The sequence below is a fragment of the Plutella xylostella genome, chromosome Z (assembly GCF_932276165.1).
Source record: "Plutella xylostella chromosome Z, ilPluXylo3.1, whole genome shotgun sequence".
NCBI classification, from domain to species: Eukaryota; Metazoa; Arthropoda; class Insecta; order Lepidoptera; family Plutellidae; genus Plutella; species Plutella xylostella.
The window spans coordinates 1715465-1739298 of NC_064012.1; the positions used below are offsets into that span (position 1 = coordinate 1715465).

Here is a 23834-nt window from a genome sequence, read left to right on the forward strand (position 1 = left end):
GACACTGACTGAAGTGAAGACTGTGCTGTAGAAATTTATTGTTGATCATGTATTTATTAATATTTTCCCAAATATGAGATTTAATAAGCAAGAACTTGTTACAATCGCTTCTCAGACTCCTCAAAATTTTGATAGAGAAGGTATATTGGTGTTAAAAGAACGGCAAGATGGGTTTTTTCGAAGGGCAGAGGGTGAGTACATTCTTGTTATAAAATTTAACTTATTACTTATTATTCTAGAATCAATCCATTGAATAATTAAGTAAAGATATATTCTTTCACATTTACATAACTCACTAACTTTATACCTTAACATGAATAACATAAACATACATTTTAACGAAACGTTTCACTAGGATATTCAGCACGTTGGTTTCGCCTCCGAGGCAACCTGCTGTTCTACCTGCGAGGCTCGGAGCAGCTGTCGGAGCCGATGGGCGTGGTGGTCCTCGGCCGGCACCAGGTCAAGGTACAGCCCCAGGACGAAAACGGACACTGGCCTTTCCAAATAGGTTAGTGGGTTGATGTCATATATTTGTTTATGGTGATCTGTGTAAGCCTCATGTATGGTTTGCTCTTTCGGATCTTTTATGCTTGTATGTGGAACTAGGTCGGCTTGTCTACATTACTGAAGCTATATGTGAACCTTGTTGTCTTATGTTACTGTGTGTGTGGATACTTTAAAGCAACGGTCAGCAACAGGCGGACCGCGGTCCGTTTGCGGACCGCGAAAGGTTGAACCTCGGACCGCCAAATATTGTAATGTAGGAATGTCAAGTATAAATAAATACGTAATATTTTAAACCAATCTAACTTAGTACCTACCTAATCTAATTAGTCTGTTTTACAACATCGACGTCGATCAAAAACATCGCGCCGCCGCGCCGCCCGCGCCGTCGAGTCGCCGCGCGCGCTCTGTTCATAGGTAAGTACCTACTTACAGCTTCTCCGACGACGACGCGAGCGAGAGTGAGACCGCATGCAGTAGCAACAGCGTGCGCGAATTAGTTATTGTATGTACATGTGATTTAGCCATTCGCCACGAAACATCAGTAGATTGAACGTAAGTATATTTTTTTGGGAACGTATCATAATATTCTGAGGGAAAGCATTTCATATTTCGCGTACTTACCTAACTACGGCGCGCTCGGTTAGGGCGCGGGGGGCGGCGGCGGGGGAAAACAGACTGCCAGTCGGTCTCGCTCGGTCAGTCGCTTCGCAAATTGTGGAAAATCAGTTTATTTATTTAGTAATTTCTTCCGTTTTCGTTCGTTTAATAAATAATATTTTTATACCTATATAGGTGTAATATGGATCCTAAAAAGCGAAAAGTGGACAGTGAAAATAGGAGGTTTTTAGAAGAATGGACTGAACAATATTGTTTTACGCTGCCTGATAGGCCTCAAGCAGTTCCAGTGTGCCTTATATGCAATAAAACTGTTGCTCTTGTTAAAAGTGGAAATTTGAAGCGACACTATGAAACAACTCATCAGCAATTCCACAAAAGCTTCCCTCCTGGCAGTGAGGCTCGTAAAGAAAAACTTCAGGCACATCTCAGTTCTTACAATAAAAGCACAAAATTACTAGTTCGTTGCATGAGCGACCAAGAAAAATCCACAGAAGCAGCGTTACGTGTGTGCTGGACGCTTAATAAACATCAGAAACCATTTTCGGATTCGGAGGTAGTGAAGGAATGTATGTTGGCAGTAGTCACAACACTTTTTGAAGAAAAAAAAGATGTTATCGCTGGAATTCAAAGTATTCCATTATCAGCAAGAAGCAATACACGAAGGACTGAAGTTTTAGCTGCTGATATTAAGATCACTCTTCTTAAACTTCTGCAAAAGGCACCTTGCTACGCCATAGCACTTGATGAGTCATGTGACATTACTGATGATGAACAAATGTCAATTTTTGTCAGATTTCTTGACATTGAGTCTAAAACTTTTAGGGAAGAGTTGCTAACAATATTGCCGTTAAAAGGTAACACTCGAGGAGAGGATTTATTCAAGGTAATTGATGAATTTATTACTAAGTCTAACATCAGTTACGACAAAATGGTGTCTCTTTCTACTGACGGGGCACCAGCTATGATTGGCAAAGAAAAAGGTGTCGTCAAGAGAATCAGGGATAAAAATTCAGGCCTAATATCATATCAATGCATTATCCACCAGACATCCCTTTGTGGAAAACTTAGCGATACACTGAAAGAAGTGATGGACAGCTTGGTGAAGTTAATAAATTTTATAAGATCTCATTCCGCTCTTCAGCACCGACATTTCAAGGAGTTTCTTTTTGAATGTGATTCAGCATATTCTGACTTACTGCAACACAACAATGTTCGTTGGCTAAGTAAAGGTAAAGTTATTGAACGTTTTTGGTCGTTAAAAGAAGAGGTAACCTCCTTCTTGCAAAACTTAGACACGCAGGCAGCTAAGAAGCACCTTGAGTTTATAAAAAATAAGCGCAATATGTTGGTTGTGGCTTTCTTACAGGATATTTTAAAATATCTGAATGCGCTCAACACAGATTTACAAGGAAATGGAAGATTAATATCTGATCTTATTCAAAGCGTATCTGCTTTTCGTCGTAAGCTAGATATCTTCGAAAAAGATATTGCGAGGCAAGAATTTGTTCATTTTCCGACAATTCTGGAATATAATAAGGAGAACTCTGAAGAAGACATTGTAATGTTTACAAAATTTTTGGCTGATCTTAGCAAAGAATTCGCCACAAGGTTCCAAGACTTTGCAGAGATGGGCAAACTATCTCTGTTTCTTAAGTCACCCTTTGAAGTGGATGCAGCCGCCGAATGGACAGATGTGGCTGCCAAGTTATTTAATCTGCCAAAGGCGTCACTTCAAATGGAAATAATCGATCTGCAAGAAGATGTGTCTTTGCAAATATATAAAAAGGTGCCAACTGAAGAATTTTGGGTCAAACATGTCCCAGAAAAATATCAAAATTGCAAAAAACTTGCTATCAATTTGGCGACTATGTTTGGTTCGACATATATATGCGAAACATCTTTTTCAAAAATGAATTTTTTGAAAAACAAATATCGTTCGAGATTAACAGACGCTCACTTAGAAGACACTCTTCGAATTAGCTGTTCTTCACGGGAACCAAACTTTAAAAACCTGGCTCAAGACCGCCGATGTAATTTTTCTCACTAATTTTGGATAATAAATAGCTGTACTTAATTATTATCAGTTGTTTTTTTTTTCTGGACCTTTTAAAATTTTTCGACCAATTTCCGGACTCTACCTAAAACTACTTGCCGACCCCTGCTTTAAAGTTTTAAGTAGATAAGGTTTTATTTCCAACATTAAATAAATGCTTTTACTTCTATCTGTCTATCTGGTCTATCTGTTAATAAAATGATAACTTCTATTTTATTTCTAGTTTGGGATAATGGTGTGTGCTACCGGATGGCTACATTCCTGGAATCGGAACGCACACTATGGCTGAAGGCTATTCAGTCAGCACCCTACGATGTCTTGAAGACTCAAATAGCCACCTTAAAAGAGAAGCTGAGCAAAGTGCCTCCTGTACTACATATATCTAAATGGAGGGAACAAAGGGGTATAGTTTTAGGTAAGCTCTTATATTGACATTTATACTTATTACACTAGTATTATTTTGTTATTACAAATAAATCTCAATATGAACTCTTTTTACACAATAATCCTCCTTATATCATAATATAAACTATAGATCCCAAATTTCTCCTGAACAATATGTAGACTATGGTCAGTTGTATAGAATACAGTAAAACCACTGTAGGGTGCTCCTATGTGCTCTATAGGGAAGTACTGCTCCAGTAAGAGATTTATCACTATAGATAGAAAAAACCGGCCAAGTGCGAGTCGGGCTCGCGCACAAAGGGTTCCGTAGCAGCAAAATTACAGTTAAATCAACCTATCTCAAAAACTATAAGAGATACTTTGATCAAACCAAAAATCGTTGAAAGAGTTAATTAGCATGCATCACCTCTATTTTTTTTAGAATTTTATACCCCGTAGTTATAAAAATAGAGGGGGGGGGACATACTTTTTACGACTTTGAGAGCTGATATCTCAAAAACCGTTCACTTTAAGAAAAATGTTTTTTAGAAAACTTTATATCATTTTAAAAGACCTTTCCATTGATACCCCACACGGGTATGTACATCGAAAAAAAAAATTTCATCCCTCAGTTACATGTATGGGGGGCCCCACCCCCAATTCTTTTTTTTACTATTTAGTGTCATATTTTTGTAGCGGTTGATACAACACATATTCCCATCAAATTTCATCACTGTAGTACTTATAGTTTCCGAGTAAATCGGCTGTGACAGACGGACAGACGGACAGACGGACAGACGGACATGACGAAACTATAAGGGTTCCGTTTTTGCCATTTTGGCTACGGAACCCTAAAAAGAGAAGAAAATAATCCAATGTTTTGCTATTATCCTTCTTCTTCTTTCGTGTCAGTGAAATGCGATTTTTTATATTTGTCCAGACCAAAAAGAAGCAACTTTGATAGCATTCTGGTTGGCCTAGAGTAAGTCTTCCCGTGTGCAGGTGGAAGGGCACAGGGGACAGGAGAGTAAATGCTCCATAGTCTGGGGGGCGGTACCACAGTCGCATAGGTTGGTACCAACGGTATAGCCCCACTTACAGAGATTGTCCTTGCAGCAGCCTACCTCTGCCCGCAACCGATTTAGAGTCTTCCAGATGTGCCAGGGAAGACTGTTACCGGGAGCAAGTTTTTCCTCAAGAGGTAGGAAAGGATCCTGGGGCTGCTTTTCCTCCCAGAGCCTTAGCCTTGCGTTTTGTGGGTTTTCATCCGTTAAGGACACCTCACTATTTAGAAACGCTTTGCGGCTCTTAAGGCGGGAAGGTGCGGCAGTATGTGAGTAAAGTGGATGTCTGGAGTCGCATTCTTGTTTGGCTTTCTCTACAGAACATGCCACTTTACGCCGTATGCTAGGGGGTGCTATCCCAGCCAGAGAGTAGAGTTTGTGGAGCGGTGTCGGTTTGAGGCATCCTGTAACTATACGAACTGTGTCGTTAAGAGCAACATCTACTTCTCTAGCATGCGCGGACCTTGCCCATATGGGGCAGGCATATTCGGCAGCTGAGAAGCAGAGTGCTAAGCTACTTGTTCGTAGAACTTGCGGAGAGGCGCCCCAGCTGGTAGACGTAAGCCGTCGCAGAAGGTTGTTTCGGGAGCTGACTTTCTTCTTGGTGATTTGGCAGTGAGTTTTGTACGTGAGGAATCTATCCAGGGTCACTCCGAGGTATTTTGGTGACGAGCAGTGCTGGATTTTTACCCCTTCCCATGTTATGTCCAGCTCTCGATTTGCCTGGTGGTTGCGTAGGTGGAAAGCACATGACTGAGTTTTTGATGGGTTCGGCCTCAAAGCGTTTTGACTGTAGTAGTCACCCAGCTTCCGCAAAGCTGCAGTCAACGTGCCTTCCACTTCTTCGAACGTAGCTGCCTGCGATGCCAGTGCAAGGTCGTCAGCGTAGAGGAATCGAGCTGTTCCTGCATCGCGGGGCTGGTCGTTGGTATATATGTTAAAAAGAGTTGGCGCCAACACACTTCCCTGAGGCAGTCCATTTTTCTGAGAGCGCCATCTACTTTTTTCCGAGTTAATGCAAACTTGGAAACGGCGGTTGTGGAGCATCTCACTTAAAAGTTTGACGAAGTTGTTATCGTTAGTGAGTGCACCGACCTTCACCAGTAGTCTCTTTATATTGACTGTGTCATAGGCGGCTGATAGGTCGACAAATACCACACCAGTCACCTTTCCAGTTTCAAAACCATCCTCAATGGATTGAGTCAAATTCAAGGTCTGACTGGTGCAGGACTTTCCGGGTCTAAAGCCAGCCTGTTCAGGTATAAGTTTAGGCTCTATTTCGCTTGTGAGACGGTTAAGGATGAGCCTTTCGAACAGCTTATATGTATGGCACAGAAGAGATATTGGTCGGTAGCTCTTAGTTTCAGAAGCAGGCTTACCCGGCTTTAAGAGCGCTACAACTTTTGCTTTCCTCCATGGCTTAGGGATTCTTGCCGAATCAGTGCAGTTGTTGCAAAGGGCAAGTAACCAGGACACAGTCCCAGGGCCGAACTCTTTTATTTGCTCCACCATGATGTCGTCGACTCCAGCAGCTTTACCAGCTATTATCCTAAAAAGGCTTTAGTGTTTCTGTTATTCTTCTGCAAATTTATATTTATATAACATATTTTTATGTACAGATATGAATGAGATCCCTCTGTGTGAGCTGGCTCTATCCTGTGACAACCTGCTCTGTGATTCGCACGGACGGCCACCATCTCCGATGATAGCTGTCAACATCACCTTCGCTAAGGGACTCTGTGTGCGATATGGAAACACGGAAATTGTAGATGTAAGTAGCTTCATTCAATGTACTATTTGCAATGGAACTACATGGCTATGTCTTCTCTCCTGGGTTGACTGTTCATTTGAATTCCTTTATGAATTGAAGTTTTCATAATTTAAATAAATAAAAAAATGTATTATTTATTTTCAGACATGCAGTAATCCTTCATTTTCAAAGACAATACTCTTCAGGCCGTGCGACGGTTTAAACAGTGATACTCTGGTGAAAATTATAGTTTATGATGTGAAAGAAAAGGTATCAGAAACCATGGTACCCATGGGGTACACATCTGTACCACTTAGCACAATACAGGTATGTCTCAAACCTCCCTTAATATGTTATTATATATTCCTATATGCTAGCAAAAGAAAAAAAAAAAAGTAAAATAAAAATGTCAGTCATTCGAAATTGTTCCTGTGTGGACCAATGAACTTGATTGTTGGATATTAAATCCATCCATAGCAATGTAGCATAGCACATGTCTGATGGAAAAGCACGATAAAACCTCAACCTCATGTACTATACTTCCTATCACTGTATGCCAACAATATGCTCTTCCAGGAAGCCCAAAGACTAAGGATAGCTTTAACAAACTACAACAAGAAAACAGTTGGCTTCATCACTCTGAATGCCTGGAGTCTGGAGCCGTCATACATCGGCACGAGCCCGACTCACTGTACTGACAGGAATAGTGTGGACATACCGCAGAAGGTGCTCTGTCATCGACGGTCGCAGTCCCTACCGCCTCGGCTTGGACTCAAGGTATTATTAAAGCTATTCGAAAAAAAAACTGTCTTGAATTAATGTTCATTTGGAGTGGTGGTAGCTCAGTCGGGTAAGCGCCCGCTTCTCACGCAAAAGAGATGCGGGTTCGAATCCCGGCACTGACATGTACCAATGAGTTCTTTTAACTTAAGTACAATGTATACCATCGCTCTTACAGTGAAGGAAAACATCGTGAGGACACCTGCATATCTAGATTTAGCACTTCTAGATATGTGAACCCACCAACCTACAGTGGACCAGCATGGTGGGAAATGGTCCAAGCTTAGGAACGCAGTTTAGACCTTGGGGATATGCACAAAGGTTCCACTCGACAGAGCCAGGTGCAGGTACTTACACCCCCACAGAGAATAGAATAGAATGTTCATATCACGATCAGTTTGCCAACTATGCCTTTAAAAAACACTAAATAGAACACTTAATTTATAATCTTCTAATTTCCACAACGACTATCAATCTGTCTCTCTCCTACATTCACTAACGAGCACCCATCTCCCTCAGATGAAGTTCCCGTCAGTGAACACAGTGATGCGTCAGAACTTCTGTCTGGGCGAGCACGCGACGTACCGCTTCCACTCGGGGCTCGGAGGCGACATCACCGTGCACGAGGTCTGCGCGGAGCCGCGGGCCTGCTTCCTCGTGCCCACCGCCATGCTGTGAGTGTCTACGAATATCCTAACTAATATTATAAATGCGAAAGTAACTGTGTCTGTCTGTCTGTTACTCTTTCACGCCAAAACTACTGAACGGATTTGAATGAAATTTGGTATAAATATGGTCTAGACCCTGGGAAAGAACATAGGCTACTTTTTATCCCGGAATTCCCACGGGAAAATCTTTTCCACGGGAAGCTCGCGGGCACAGCTAGTTTAGCTATAAAACAGACAAATAATCTTTAGATAAGAACACAAATAAAAACTCGCACTTTTACTGCATCTGCTGCATAGATGTGTTTAATCATATTGAATCATCAAAGTCGTAGATAAAATATCAGAATTTCAACCGTCATCGTCAGTTACATGACATTCACAGCAAGTCTTATTTAGAGATTTAGAACAAATTTAGAAAGACGTTTCTTCTTCTGGAGTGTGGTGCTGACACCAGGCGTTTGATACTCATTCACTCTGACGAGGAGTTTCTTGCCATGAATATGAGAGCCCTTTTTCCGAATGGACAGTAGTTTATTTTGAATTTCGTTTTAAGAATTATTTCTACTTATAACAAAAAATTAAAACTTTAATACCATCCCTCTTTCAGAGACATCTTCATAAAGCGCGAGAAGGACCTCCTCCACGAGATGCTCTCAATCGGGGAGATGAACGGGCAGTGGAAGAGCAAGCAACTAGGGCTGGTGCACTGCCATATTGCGCTGCTGAAGCACTACTGGCATGCGAAGAGAACGCTTCTGAGCCTGCCGGCTAGTGTCACCTTCAAACAGAGCTGTAGGAAAGGTACGTGTTTGTGTATTGTGGTGTCGTTACATTTAGGTGCTGTGACCAATATGCTGTTTTTTTTAGTAAAGTCAGTCCCTGACTTTAATATTGGAGTTTTGTAGGTATTTTTAAGCATATAACGGCACATGCAGCCTAACATCGGCCATTCTCGTCGACTTTCGGTTAATTTTGATTTATCAAAAAACACAGTGATGCTGTATCAAACTACGGAAAAAAATATCCTACGGATTCTGATTCAATAAATTTTTAGGATGAGGCCAGACGAGCGTAATTTTGATAGTTGTGACTTGTGATTCGCTTATTCTGATGCGCGGGCACCCGCCCACATATCTCTTCCGGAATACGCGACTCACAACGCTCGTTTGGTACACGCATGAAACTGTACCAAACCCACGTTCCTCCCCAGACGAGGTCGGACTAGAGTTCGCGCCCGTGAACCTGCACCTGCAGCGCATGTGGGTGCACAACGACACGCTGAGCCGCAGCGGCGTGCACCACGCGGTCACCGCCGGCGCCTTCACCGCGCACCGCGACGCGCGCAGCGGCGGCCTCATCAGGTACGTGCACCACGGGCGTGTGGGGGCACGACGACACTAGCGCTAGTTAGCAGCTGTAATCTATATGATGATGTAAAAGAAAGACGTGTTAGTTACACTGTTTCTCAAGAACGGCTGGTCGTATTTGTGTAACAACGCGGGTAACAACGAGTGAGTAATAAACGAATGTTAAAAAATTGATAGTAAATAAACACAGTGTACAACACATTTTTTTATCTATCCAACAGATTGGTGCAACAAGTGAAAGACATAAACAGCACAAAGGCAGCGTTCAACTCGGCCACGGCAAGCAAGATACAAGCAGATTACGACAACATAGTTCTCGCGAAGAAACTTCGAGACGAAAGCGCGCAAATCATTGACAAAATGGCGGCAGAATTAGAAGCAAGAACTGACATTTCTGAGTCCCTAGAATTGTTGGTCGGCAAGACGAGGAGTTTGATGCAACTGTGGAATAAAAGTGCGGTGGATGAGGCACTTTCGTTCGTACGGTGGCACAAGGCGAAAGAGAATGGAGTCGTCGACGGGAAAACACAGGTGAGATGATGATGCAATTACGTACAACAGATAAAGAAACAATACAAAAATGGAATCTGGTCGTTCGTAATTTCGGTTTCCAACTTCCACTTATGTATTTTCATATTGCCTCTTAATTTGAGCGCGATTAAGAATTTATAGATGATAGTGATGATACATTAAAAACTGTATGGAAATTTGTTAAAACCCCATTTTCATTTGTTTTCAGCCATCCACAATACAGCGACTGACAGAGCAACTTTCAAAATTCGAACAACTGAACGCCGACAGCGAATCTTTCGACGCGTCAAGTTGCAGTTCGAAAGACGCCTCTCCCTGCGCCGAAGCCCCGCCCCTTTCCGCCAGTGTCCCCAACATAAGCAACAATAAAACCACAACGAACGTTTTCAAAGATGGAACGATAAAAGAAGGAGACGAGTTGCAGTTCCATAACGATTATTTTGAATCTGGAAGCGAGGTCGTGGATCGTTCTAGAACGAGCGTGCAGAATCGATCGTTCAATCGGCTCGACCGTCACCCGAAGCCCGAGTTCAAGAGTTCCACTTCCCTGGAGCTGGTGTCGTACAAGAGTCTCATGAACGATGCAGAGCCCAGGAATGGTCAGGTAACTATCGATTTTCATTATAAAGCTGTGGTAAAAGAAAATTTGTAGGAGATTGTACCTATTTTGTGTATTGTTGGCGATGGTTGCGGTTATTATCTCTAGGTTTGAAATCCTTTTTAAATAAGCTGCAAGAAATATTGTGAAATCCATAAATGTTACATAAGTCTAGCTGTGAATATATTTGATATCTGGTTATGCGTATTTAGATAATATAAAGCATCTGCAAGTAGCGCTGTAACAAAACAAAACGTTATGAATTAACTTTTTGAATTTGCCGTGCGAACCGATTTTTATTAATAAGTAATATAATAAGCGAAGCATCTTATGGCAAAGCTGTGCGAAACTAAAAATGACGACTGTAACTACTTAAATTATATGCTGGAAACGTGTAAAAATAAAATTGACCTATTCGATTAGATATTTGAAGGTTAATTGAGGTTTAACTTGGAAATTTACCTATTTGCTAGCGTTTTTTAATGAAAGTTTATTAATTTTTCTGTTGTTTGTGAAGTATTTTGCTTGTTCTCCCGCTTGCGTGTCTATGCAAATTATTTTAGCTTTACGTATAAAATCATATTTTTACTATGCTTGCATTATATGGAATAGAATAGAATAGAATAGAATAGAATATTTTTTATTTGCATGAATGTAGGTAAATGGCAAGTTATTACAAATTATAAGTACAGCTACATCCTGCCCTTTGGGGGCGTACAAATATTATTACATGAGTATTTGGTGCATGCATACCATTAATAATAAAATTACAAAATACAAAGCTAGTCATAATATATTATATTACAAATTGTCAGCAAAAAATTCACGTACATTATAATATGTCTTTTCTACAAGAAGTTTTTTTAATTGATTTTTAAACTGTATCATATTATTCGTCTCTCTTATATCTTGCGGTAAGTGGTTAAAGATTTTTGTTGACATTCCAAATATACTATTATCGAAGAGAGCTGTCCTCCTCGAGAACGCACATAGTTTATGTTCGTGCCTTCTACTCTTTAACGTTGTAAATCTATTTAAATTCGATTTGACGAATACTGCAACTTCATAAATATATAAGCTTGGTAATGTCATCAATTTAAGTTTTTTGAAATGTGGTTTGCATGTATCAGTTTGCTTTAGTCTAAAAATTGCTCGGACACATCTTTTTTGAGCTTTAAATGCACTCTCTTTGTCTGTTGAGTTGCCCCAAAATATAATCCCATATATGGCTGGTCAATCCTGTCACTACGGTGGCAAACTGATCTAACTCAACTTGTATTTATCACCGATACTAGTCGAATAACAAGAATAGTTCAGATATCGTAATAAAAAACGTAAGCATAATATATAGAGTAACACAAACACACTTATCCTACTAATATTATAAATGCGAAAGTTTGTGAGTATGTGTGTATGTTTGTTACTTCTTCACGTCAAAACGGCTGAACCGTTTCAACGAAATTTGGTATGGAATTAGCTGACACCCTGGATTAACACATGGGCTACTTTTTATCCCGGTATTCCCACGGGTTTTTTTTTAAAGCGAAGCGATGCTCGCGGGAACTGCTAGTTCCAATATAATTGCTTTTAGCATTAAGTCCAGTACCTTTGTACTTTTATTTATGATATTTGTACAAAATAATTTAGCGTGCTGCATAAGCTGAAGGCGAATATCCTGGCCTTTAATCCCAGATTTAGCATAGAACTTTGTTATTGCGTCTTGTATGTGCCTCAGGCGTTAACAACTATAGTGCTTACCTATTGCTGGCGTTTATTAAGTTATATAAACAACAAAAGGCTAAACAATGCGTACAATATAACCAACTATTAGCTAAGCGACATAAATAAATTGACAAATATTGCCTCTGATTGTAAATTTTATGCATAATGACCATATGTCTATGTTTATAATGTACTGAACATTATTTGTTAGCTGTTGGATCATATGTTACATTTCGTTGCGTAAGTGCTTTTGCCTACTTTACAGCTGCATCTAACGGCATTCAAATGTCAATGCGCGTTGTGTTGTTGCTTAAGGGTCGGCAATAGGCAATCGAGGGTTGGCATTGTCATAGAATTATGTAGTAAATGATGCTCTACAGCCTTGAAAAAAATCACACCGGTAGTTAAAGAGTCTAGCTAGGTGCTGAATCATTCGAATTTAAGTAAAAGCTTATGGATAACTGTAAATTAAATTCAGAATATGACAAAAAACCAGTAAATGACACTCCCGTATTGTAACAACTGTGTCGTAATCATCAAGAGATTTCATATGATTTTTATCATATTATAAAGTTAAAGGCTTGGACTAGGCGCTAAATACCTTGTTTTTTAAAAAACACACACTTATTTTGTGTAAATTAATCCCAAACTTGAGCAATTTTTTTCCCTCAAATCTTCATACAAATATCTATGGCGGTTTTCTGTGTTATAAAATCACTAGCTGTTCCCGCGAGCTTCGCTTCGCCTTAAAAAGTTTTCCCGCGGGAATTCCGGGATAAAAAGTAGCCTATGTTCTTTCCCAGGGTCTAGACCGTATGTATACCAAATTTCATTCAAATCCGTTCAGTAGTTTTGGCGTGAAAGAGTAACAGACAGACAGACAGACAGACACAGTAACTTTCGCATATATACTACTAGCTGTTCCCGCGCGCTTCGCTTCGCCTTAAAAAGTTTTCCCGAGGGAATTCCGGGATAAAAAGTAGCCTATGTTCTTTCCCAGGGTCTAAACCGTATGTATACCAAATTTCATTCAAATCCGTTCAGTAGTTTTGGCGTGAAAGAGTAACAGACAGACAGACAGACAGACAGACAGACAGACAGACAGACACAGTTACTTTCGCATTTATAATATGAGTTAGGATAAACACAAGTGACGTTTGACTCAGTTGGCCGCTGGCCTCCAAAGAAGGGTCACGTCGGTTTAGGCAGCACTGACAGCTCGCGATCTTATCGTGTACAGATACAAAATCACTGCACATTGGTTGTCATTGCACTTTTTCAACTTTTATGACACCAACATAATTTGATTTGAAATTGAGGAAGCATAATTCTTCCAGTATATTCAATACATTAAATTAAATTAGATAGTGTGCAATATTCTCGTGACATTACAGTCTCGTAAAGGTCTGATGAGGAGCAGGAATATAGCGAATGGATCTAAGTGATGACAATACGCACGAACATTAGGTTAGGGATCAAAAATACAGTCTCTTGGTGCTGGTTGAGGTATGGTCTCGTGAGGATCTGATGAGGGCAGTAACACGGTGGTGGCTCAATTTTATTTCAAAGATGTTAATAGCTAAAAGCATCGAGTTCGGGCTATTAAGTATGTTTTTCAGAGAGAGAGAAAGAGATTTTATTTTTCCTCTGGATGTGTTAGGTTTACTGGATTTACTAAGTTCAATCTGTTAATGGCATCAAGTTGTTATGTGTTCATAAGTAATAATTATTTATTAACAAAATGCTGTTGGTTCTCCACGAAAATGTAAAAATAAAAATAAAATAAATAAAAATAAATTCGTAACGTAAAATTGTCAATGACGGAATTTCTTCTATAGACAGTAGCCACAAAAAAACAAACGATAGATGGCGTGATTTGAAGATAAAGATACATTTATTCGACACATAGACAGCAACAACAAAAAAAATACAGATTTAAAGAAAACAAACACATACTTATACAAAACATCAAAGAAAAAAAAGGATACACATCAAAATAACTGGAAAAAATATAAGCCCCAATTTACTTGTGTGGGACAGGGAGTACCATAATATTTTTATTGGGTTACTCCCCATCTATGCGAAATATCAGCTTGATATCTTTACCCGTTTCTGAGAAAAAGGGCGGTGACAGACGGACAACAAAGAGATCCTATAACGGTTGCTTTTTTTCTTTTGACGTTCGAAACCCTAAAATTAAGTAAAAATATTATGCTGCTACCAAAAAATGTACATTTTACTTACAGGTATTGAAAAAGCGGTATATAGTACTAAACAAATTATAAACAAACAAAAAACCCGACTGCACGCTAAAAATATGAAAACAAGTCCCAATGTTAATGGAAAGTATCGTAGGCGGGGACCAGCAGAGGGTTCACCATTAAGCTGAATGTTACTTAGAAAACGGCCTTGAGTGGCGGTCAAGTTGGTCCCCGCCTGCGATACTTTCCATTAACATTGGGACTTGTTTTCATATTTTTAGCGTACAGTCGGGTTTTTCGTTTGTTTATAATTGTATTTTTTTATTTGTAACTTTTTAGTTGTTTTTATTTTATGAAATTTTACGTCAGTAGTTCATGATCATTTTTTATTTCTATAATTTTGGTGTTGTTATTTAAATACCTTCAATATGCATATTTTTATAATGTGAAAATCAAGCCCTTTCATTTGATACCTTACACGGCAAAGTTGAATTATTATTTTTTCGATCATCACGTTATGTCCTCTAGAGGGCGCTATGTTCATTTTAATGGAACGTCACATAGCCTATAACCATAGCGCCATCAATACGCTTCTAACAATACCTCATACATCAAAATCTATCAAGCCTTTTAGGCTACAGGAGGGAACAAAGAAACAGACAAACATACATACAATCAAAAAACATTACCCTCCTCTTTCGGCAGTCCGGTAAAAAGGAGTAAGACAGGGGGTCATTCTGAACTTTTGCTCTACGAGTTTTGGAAATTAACTTTGTTGGACATGTGACTTTTTACCATGGAAAACGAATATTTTTTTTCGCGAATTTGCAAATCTCGTAGAACAAAAGTTGTTCAGAATGACCCCTTGAGTCATCCCCTTTTGGCTTAGTATAGCCCTTTTGCGACACTATGTATTTACTTTGCTTTGTCGTCGGGGTTCAGTTGGCTGGAGAATGCCCGAAACTTATTATCTACACTTTAATACTTGTAGTTACCTTTCTACAAGTAAATACCACATTTGTTTGAGAAAGCTAATCGGGTTCCGAGTATAGAGTAAAGTGGCACCCCTATTAATTTCTACTCTTTCCTGGTGCCTACCAGTGTAAGTAAGAATTAAGTATACTTACTTACCCTAAAATCACCCAAAATGTACTTGAACATAATTGTCAATAAAGTTGGCGAGTAAAAGTTTATCGACCCACTGTGCAAACTTACATGTGTGCGTGTCACTGCGTGTGCTGTGTGAAGAGCATTGAAAACCCAAAATTGGCGCGGCACGTCACCCTGTATGGGCCCTTAAGCGACGATTTGCGATTTTGTCACTACGCGACGATAAAATTTGTTCTGGCTGGAACCTTTGGCCATATCAAAAAGCTATTACCATACCAAAAAAGTGTGTGTTTACTGCGAGTGGGTTTACAAAAATTGTTGCACAATACCTGATGTTTTCCTTCACCATGAGTGCAATAGCATGCATCATCATCAAGCCGTAGTAGTCCACTGTAGGACAAAGGCCTCTCCCAAAGAGATTACAACACTCTGACCTCGGCCATCATCCTCACCCATCCACTACCAGCTACACATTACATGTATACATATATCTCAGTCCACAAAACACTATTCAATCTATAATAATATATCGTCTATGTTACTGTATAGCTTAACTTATATTTACCATTAACATCTATTTGCATCGAAATATCTTTCCACCCAAAGATTGTCGGATGAAATCGCTTTAAGCGATGAAACCGCCATTTGTACATGTGTCTTAGATAAAGTTTTTTGTAATTTTGTCCATGCTTTTTGTGTACAAATAAAGAATTTCTATTCTATTGTAACTCCACTACACATCATATCAAATTATTATAAAAAAACACACACACACTCACGCCTTGTACTAATGTACTCCCTTGCGGGGTAGGCAGAGATGCATTGCTGCACCCACTTTTCGCCAGAGTGTTATGTTAGTCCCAATGTAATAGGGGGCGGGCCTATTGCCATTTTATAATAATTATAATAATTGCCAAATTATTATAACCCCATCTCCATGTCATTTCAGTCCCCGCTCCCGTCTCCGCTCCCCGCTCGCGCCCCCGCCCCCGCCGCCGCCCCCTGCGAGCTCGAGGCCGCTCTGGCAGCCGTGGTGGACGCCGGCCAGCGGTGTAAGGGTGATGCTGGTGAGGACTATAATTATCTTATAAAAAATCCCTTGGTTAAGAGCTGGCAAAATTTTATTTACCTAATGGTACGTTTATACCGCAATTTAATTATATGATGTAGCGGGTGGTGCACTAACTTAGTTGACATATCAGTGTGCACTAACTACGAAATAATGCATAACATTTAGGGCCTGTTTTATAATATCTGGATAATAGCTAGCTGTGGGATAAGACATGCTGTCACTCTCTGTGATTATGTTTTAGACTGTGAAAGCATGTCTTTTATCCCACAGATAGCCCATAACCAGAAATGGTGAACCAGACCCTTACATACATACATACATATGCACTCACGACTGTAATCCCCGAAGGCGTAGTCAGAGGTGACTCACAAAGCGAGCCACCCATTTTTAGCAGCACATTTGTAGGTTGCGAACCATATCGCCGTTTTTGCAATCAGACCCTTATGATGGCATAAAAAATTTAAACATAATTCGTGATTTAACATTCATAAATACCAACCGTTTTCCTTCCAGACTCATCAGACGCAGCCTCCGCTCTCCTATCCCACTGCTCCACGCTCCTCGACCGCGCACAGTGGCTGGCGGCGCGGCTGGGGGTGTCCCACGCCACGCTGCGGCTGCGGCACGAGGCGCCCGCGTGGACCCGCGCCGCCGCCGAGCTGCAGCTGCGCCGCGACTGCTGCTTCACGCAGGCCGTGAGTTGCACCGGCGAGACACAGACAGCTGTTATACTATACTATGTCCATTTTATAAATGATTTTTTGATGGCTTTAAGGCCCAGTGGCCAAGCCAAAATACATAAATGCTTTTTTGATATTCGAAATCCCAAAGATATTTGATGACTGCAAAGGAAAACCAACTTTACTTACCATACATAAGCGAATGTCAAAGAAGCATTGATAAGATGGACAGATGATAAACACCACAAATGCACACATTAAATTAAATCATTTATTCTATGAAAACCAAGCTGCGCCGGGACTGCTGCTTTACGCATGCCGTGAGTAGTCACGTACAGTCAGAAAAGATATGTGTACCACCGCAGCGTAAGCACAATATGTATAATCTGTACAGTCAGCAAAAAACGTACATTGTATGCATTTCTCAAACACCTAAATTTTATGATTCACTGACGGGTTAATAGTACTTTTGGACGTTAAAAAAAAAAAAAGAAGTAAAAAAGATCTGTGACAAAGGCGCTAATTTGGAAAAAAAGGACCGAAACTTTGGTTTTACACAAGTTTTTGACCAATATTATTTTCTTTGTGTGAACCTAGCCCACTCGCCCCTTTACTACCAGTCAACAATAACACCTCATCCCCTCCCCCAGCTAACAACAGCGATCACCAGGCTGGTCTGCTGGCTATCCACCACCGCTACAGACGTCATTGTGAAGCTGACGCAGCTGTTTACATAATATTCTATTCTATATGTGTCTACCTCCCACCCACCCATATAGGTACATAGAACCTTTACTACCATTAAATAATAACACCTTACAATCCCTCCATCAGCTAACAACAGCGATCACCGGGCTCGTCTGCTGGCTCTCCACAACGGCCACAGACATCATCGTGAAGCTCCTGACCTCGGGTCTGGGCCCTCTGTGCGGGTTCGAGGGTTTGCTCAGCCTGTACCTGGCAGAGAAGACCATGTGGGGCGACATGGTGGTGGCCATCGAGGACTTGCAGACTGTGCTCTTCACGCTGGTCAAGAGCTCGCAGAGGTGAGAGGAATTGGAAGGAAAAGGAGACATTTATGTGTGTGAGGATATATTTTAGATGATCTGAAGAAATTGTGGTTCCTTCATTACAGAAAAATTACATTATGACAACCTATAAATAAAAGAGTACAAAAGGCGGTCTACCAGACAACCCTTGGATGAAAGAGACAAGAAATTGACATTGACAATTCGTAACAGGTATCACTTGTGGTAGGGAAGTGGTGAACAACTGGTTAACATTGGAAAAACACTGGCGATCTTGGAAACTAGACCGATGCACTTAGATTAGATTATTTGTGTATCTCTTTGGTAACGAGCTAGGGCCAGCAGAAGATGATTAGTTTTTTTTTTATTAGCCTATTTAGTTTCCCACTGCTGGGCAAAGGCCTCTCCTCAAGATGATTAGTTAATGTTAAAATATTAAACGCAACTTTTCTGACCGAATATGTATACGAGTAGGCCTTGACTGTGGAAGGCTTCACCCCGAAGATGTTAATACCATGTTTCATATTGTTGCAGCCCCACCGGAATCCCACAAGTGTCGGGGACGCGCGGCGCGGTCATCGTGCACGTCCCCGTGTCTGACTCACTCTACAACAAGTTCACTAACAAACAGGTACGTTGCTCGCTAGCTTAGGTAATATCCGTAAGAGTTATCATTGTGGTGTTGGTTTAATTAAGCCATGGATTTGCATGTTTTTTATCCTTATCCGCTGGTTTATGATATTCTTCGGTTGTTTGGTGGCCCGTAGTGACTGGATTATGAAGCCTGAGGATTGAGGCTGTTGAAAGGCTGCGTCCCTAGAAGACAAACTCAGGCGAGAAAAAAGCAAGCATCGCATTCAAGTGGAGTGGACACTGCTACCATAGGACAGCAACAGCATTCCTATTATGTACACCATTATGTTAATCTTGTTACGCATAAAGAGTAGTCATATTATGTCATCGGACTGGATTAGAAGCGGAAAGTTCTAAAGTATACTCAAGCGGCGCGGCACAGGCACGTCGTTTCGTCACCGTTTACCTACATTTTGTATTGAAACGTTTTGAAGCGGAAACATGCCTGTGCCGCGCCTTCGCCTCATGCCTTATCTGTGTAATTCGCGCCTAAGCACGTCTATACATTTCTTTCCAGCACCTGTCATTCACTTTGACGTGCGTGTTCTTCAACATGGGCATCAACGAGAAGGCGACGGCGGCGGCGGCGCTGGGCGAGGACCGGCCGCAACACCAGTCCAACTGCGACAACCTCGGTCGGCTCACCACCTACTACCACCACTATAGGAAGACGCACCCTGCCCGAGGTACAGTCCGTTCACGAATGATGACGCCGGTTGCAGCACCAGTCCAACTGCGACAACCTCGGCCGGCTCACCACCTACTACCACCACTATAGGAAGACGCACCCTGCCCGAGGTACAGTCCGTTCACGAATGATGACGCGGGTTGTAGCTCACTTAGTACTACCATCCCTATAAGAAGACTCACCCGGCTAGAGGTACAGTAGTGTTCACGAATGCTGACTTGGTGACTGGCGACCTAAAAAAAGCAGGTTCTTTTATTTTAGGTCTGTCAAAGCTTACATTTTCACGAATTTACCCATCCGAAAATGAGAGAGGTACAATTAATTATAGGTATTAATGGGTGGCTTCGGAATTCTAACAATATCCTAACTACCCGACGAATTGAGAACCTCCTCCTTTTTTTGAAGTCGGGTAATTATAAATGCGAAAGTAACTGTGTCTGTCTGTCTCTTTGTATGTTACTCTTTCACGCCAAAACTACTGAACGAATTTGAATTAAATTTGGTATACATACGGTAGACCCCGGGAAAGAACATAGGTTACTTTTTATCCCGGAATTCCAACGGAAAAACTTTTTAAAGCGAAGCGAAGCGCGCGGGAACATCTAGTAGCTAATATTTAACTGTGACGCCATTGAGTGTATGTATCAGCACCAGCTATACGTTGGCTATACACTATCCTAAAGATATTGGTGACCCCCACATGATTTAGTAGAGCCATATTTTCCAACACAAAACGTATTTGTAACTGTATTTAAATTAAACTCCCCACCCCAGCGTCGTCCCCCCGCTGCATGCCGCTAGAGGAGGTGATGGAGGCGCTGCGCGCGGCGGTGACGCGCAAGGCGTCGCGCGACCCCGACGTACTACTGCTAGCCGCCGCCGCCACCAGACAGATGAACGGGATCAGGTGAGACCACTACGCAACACGAGGTTACAGATACAGTTGTGAGACCACCAGCAGGCAAGCGTTACTTGTCCCGTTGGACCAACGAATCCGACGGCCTTAGGCGGTACACACACTGCCGCCGCCTCACCGCGCAGAAATTTCCTATGTAGATCTCCTTATCGATTACTGCTCCTCAAAGACACAATAATGCAGAAACTTACTCTACCATGATTCCAACAATCAAGAAGACTGTTAAAAGGTTAAATATGATTGGAATCAAATCTGCCGCACAAATTGCTATTACACAGAACGAAACCCCTTTACGAAAATCTTAAAAAAAAATTATGTGTATTATATCTAGCGGTAGATTCTGTGCCGGAGGCCCATACACATCTGAACTAACAGTTTGATCTCCCACCACAGATTCACGTCATGTAAGAGCGCTAAGGACCGCACCGCCATGTCGGTGACGATGGAGCAGAGTGCCATCTTGGCAGAGCAGTACCATCTAGCCGACACCGAGATCGGCAAGGCCAAGGACATACTGAGGAGGTGAGAGCGACGAGTGTGAAATGTGAACGAATGAAAATAGGAATAGAAATTTTATTGTAGGGTAAGGACGTGCAGAGGAGGTGAGTGCTACGAATGTGAAATGTGATGGAATGAAAATCTGATATTTTACTGTACGGTACGGATGTGATGAGGAAGAGAATAAATGAAAATGAATTATTTAATAGTTTCCGCGTGGTTGCATTTTTAGAAAGACATGGACTTTTTCTTGCCTTGTCAGAGATGGTGTTCTTATAGTGACGTATTTGGTGAAATGTTATTACCTACATCGCTTTGGCATCCCCATATTTAACTCCACACATATGACACATTACAGTGAGGGTTGCCGCCGCGACAACACGTTCAAGAACATCGGCGTGCGTAAGTACGCGTTCACTAAGCGTCAAGTGGCAGCCCTGCCGGCGGATTACCGCCCCCCGCCCGGCACCTACGGCTCGCACCACACGTGAGAATACGGCCGAGTTGGGAAGTAATGTTACTGTTATTATGTTTATATTGTATTGTATAGATTTATAAATTGTGCCGGTAAAGGACTTCGCACATTATAACAACTCACCGGTGACTCGACTCTATGCTAGACATTGATATTTAAGCCCTGTGTCATATGTTCAAGGTTTAATTTCAAAAAATGATTATAAAGTAGTGTACAACGAGTGGCCAACGCATCGTACACTAAAAGTCTAGAAAAACTAAAGGAGTGTGAGTAGAGGTGCTGCCGCGTTGGCGTGGAGTTGTTTTAATGTGCGAAGACCCTAATGGTGACGCGACAGGGATAGGTCCCTATAAAGTATATTGGTATCAAAAGCCAAAAAGTTTCACACAGGCTGACGAAAATGGGTATGGGTATGTTATTATGTTTATATAATATATGTAGATTTAAAAATTTAGCTGATAATGTGGATGCGTCAGGGATGTCTCTATAAAGTATATTAGTATCAAACACCACAAAGGTTCTTAAATACAGTCTGATGAAAATGTAGTGCAGAATGACGAGGAGTCACCCCTTATCGTGACTTATCAGGTGAGTATATAATTATATTATGTACAACGAGCGGGTGGCTCGCTTGCGAGTTACATCTGACTAACCCTTCAGGGATTACAGTCTTGAGCATAATTATGTATGTATTTGTACTCATTTATGAAATCGTCACCAGACTCCAGGCGGATAACTTGGATGCACAATACAGAATGTGTAAACATTGTTTATAGTTAAATATTTATTATGTAGGTGTATCCTCAACTTAGTAACTCAGATGTGTTAACGAAAGGGGTAAATTGTTGAGGCTAGCATCATAAATGGTATAGTAACTGAAATGATTATGTACTTAGTATAATAGTGGTTGTTATTTTAACATTACTCATTAGAGGTTTAGGGAAAAGCAAATTAAATGGACTTATACAATATATAAAACAAGTGCCATATATCGAGATATATATTCAAAAAGTGACCATAAATATGAAAATAAGCGCGCTTATACATCAATAAACTGATATATTTATTAATGTTGTTATTGTACTTGATTTTTAAAAAGTACTAATGATTAATTTTGACAATTACAAATATTTTAATGTTAATATATAATTATAAAAATCCGTAATACAATAAAATCAGGAACACCAATAATTGCCAACGCATTTGTGTCAAATACTTATTAATATATAAATTTAAGTAGTTTAGGTCAATAAAACCGCCAATCAAAGTATATAATAGGTATATAATAATGATTTGTACAGCTTTTTTGGAGGTATAATACTCATCCGCCAAATAATCAAAATATATGTTATTACTTACCCCTTTTACAGGAAAATTATTTACTTTTGTTGATGTCGTGCCAATGAATTATTCACAATAGTTAAAAAAAACAGTATAATATATTTTCGATATGACATAATTATTTCATAATATTCTTATTTCTTTATTCAATTTTAATTTTGCTTTTTTAATTTACATTTGATTAGTTTAAGATTGTGGATCATCAACATCACATAATAATTATGTATATTTAGGGTTTTAATTCAGTTATTATATTAATAATCATTATATTTAAGTCTTCCCTTTGTAACTGCACAAAATTTAAAGTTAAATATATAACAACTTGGATGGACTCAAGAGAGTAATAAGGTTTTTACCAATATGTAGGTAAATAGAGAATAGAGTAATATGGGACTTTTAGCATCGTTTTAATATTTATATGTCAGTAGTTTGAGTATAGTTGCAATGAAATCATCAAGATACATTATATATTTTTAATATGTCAGTTGTTAAATACATAGAAATAAAGAAGACAGCCTTAAATTAAATGTACAAATCTGTCAAAAATATTTCATAAAATCTCTTACTTTAAAAGGTTACGCAATTCTCCATTCTGTATATATTTTTTAACAAAATTACTCTTTATCTTCTTTTTTGTAAAGTATAACATAAGTTTTTTTCCAATACTAATAGGCCTCTTAAAAAGAATAGTTTTTCTAAAAAAATCTTTAACTAAATATATAATATCGATCTCCGTACGTAGAACCAATTAAAATAGATATAACATATATATTTATCAACAATTTAAAGTTATGTCACTTTAGCCATAAATTAGTAAACAAATTAAAGCACTTTACAATTTCTACTTCTTATAATACGTTAATCCCAATAAAATTTACATATTTTATTTTCTTTTATGGGATAAAATATTGTGTATATGTTACTGCAAAATAAATTGCATAAACGATCATACTAACTACTACTGGTACACGTTACAAAAATATTTATGTTCATATAAAATAATATAATAGGTATATAATTACTTATTTCATTAATTAGGTTATGGTACTTAATTACATTAGGTTCACATTTTATCTAAGATAATATTGTAATTTTCGAATGTATTACAAAGTTACTAACCTGGTTCGAACCATTTATCTATTGCTTG

General features: G+C 39.9%; 1 protein-coding gene across 1 annotated transcript; it reads left to right on the forward strand.

Annotated features, from left to right (window-relative positions):
- Positions 1-2: 2 nt before the first annotated feature.
- Positions 3-23834, forward strand: LOC125491201 (inositol polyphosphate-4-phosphatase type I A-like). The gene is made up of 19 exons (XM_048632601.1): positions 3-191; positions 356-511; positions 3405-3596; positions 6249-6400; positions 6545-6706; positions 6956-7156; positions 7679-7833; positions 8435-8628; positions 9038-9188; positions 9416-9725; positions 9934-10329; positions 16306-16423; positions 16942-17123; positions 17943-18154; positions 18671-18767; positions 19287-19455; positions 20232-20364; positions 20767-20895; positions 21230-23834. The coding sequence occupies exons 1-19, from the start codon at positions 74-76 to the stop codon at positions 21360-21362; spliced, it is 3360 nt and encodes a 1119-aa protein (XP_048488558.1). The 5' UTR covers positions 3-73; the 3' UTR covers positions 21363-23834.

What these genes read in the sequence shown, in the direction of transcription:
- LOC125491201 (XM_048632601.1), top strand. Translation starts at nt 74, where the DNA reads ATGAGATTTAATAAGCAAGAACTTGTTACAATCGCTTCTCAGACTCCT. An exon ending in CAAACAGAGCTGTAGGAAAG is followed by an intron (nt 8,629 to 9,037) that starts GTACGTGTTTGT and finishes GTTCCTCCCCAG; the next exon opens with ACGAGGTCGGACTAGAGTTC. An exon ending in CAGAGCCCAGGAATGGTCAG is followed by an intron (nt 10,330 to 16,305) that starts GTAACTATCGAT and finishes ATGTCATTTCAG; the next exon opens with TCCCCGCTCCCGTCTCCGCT.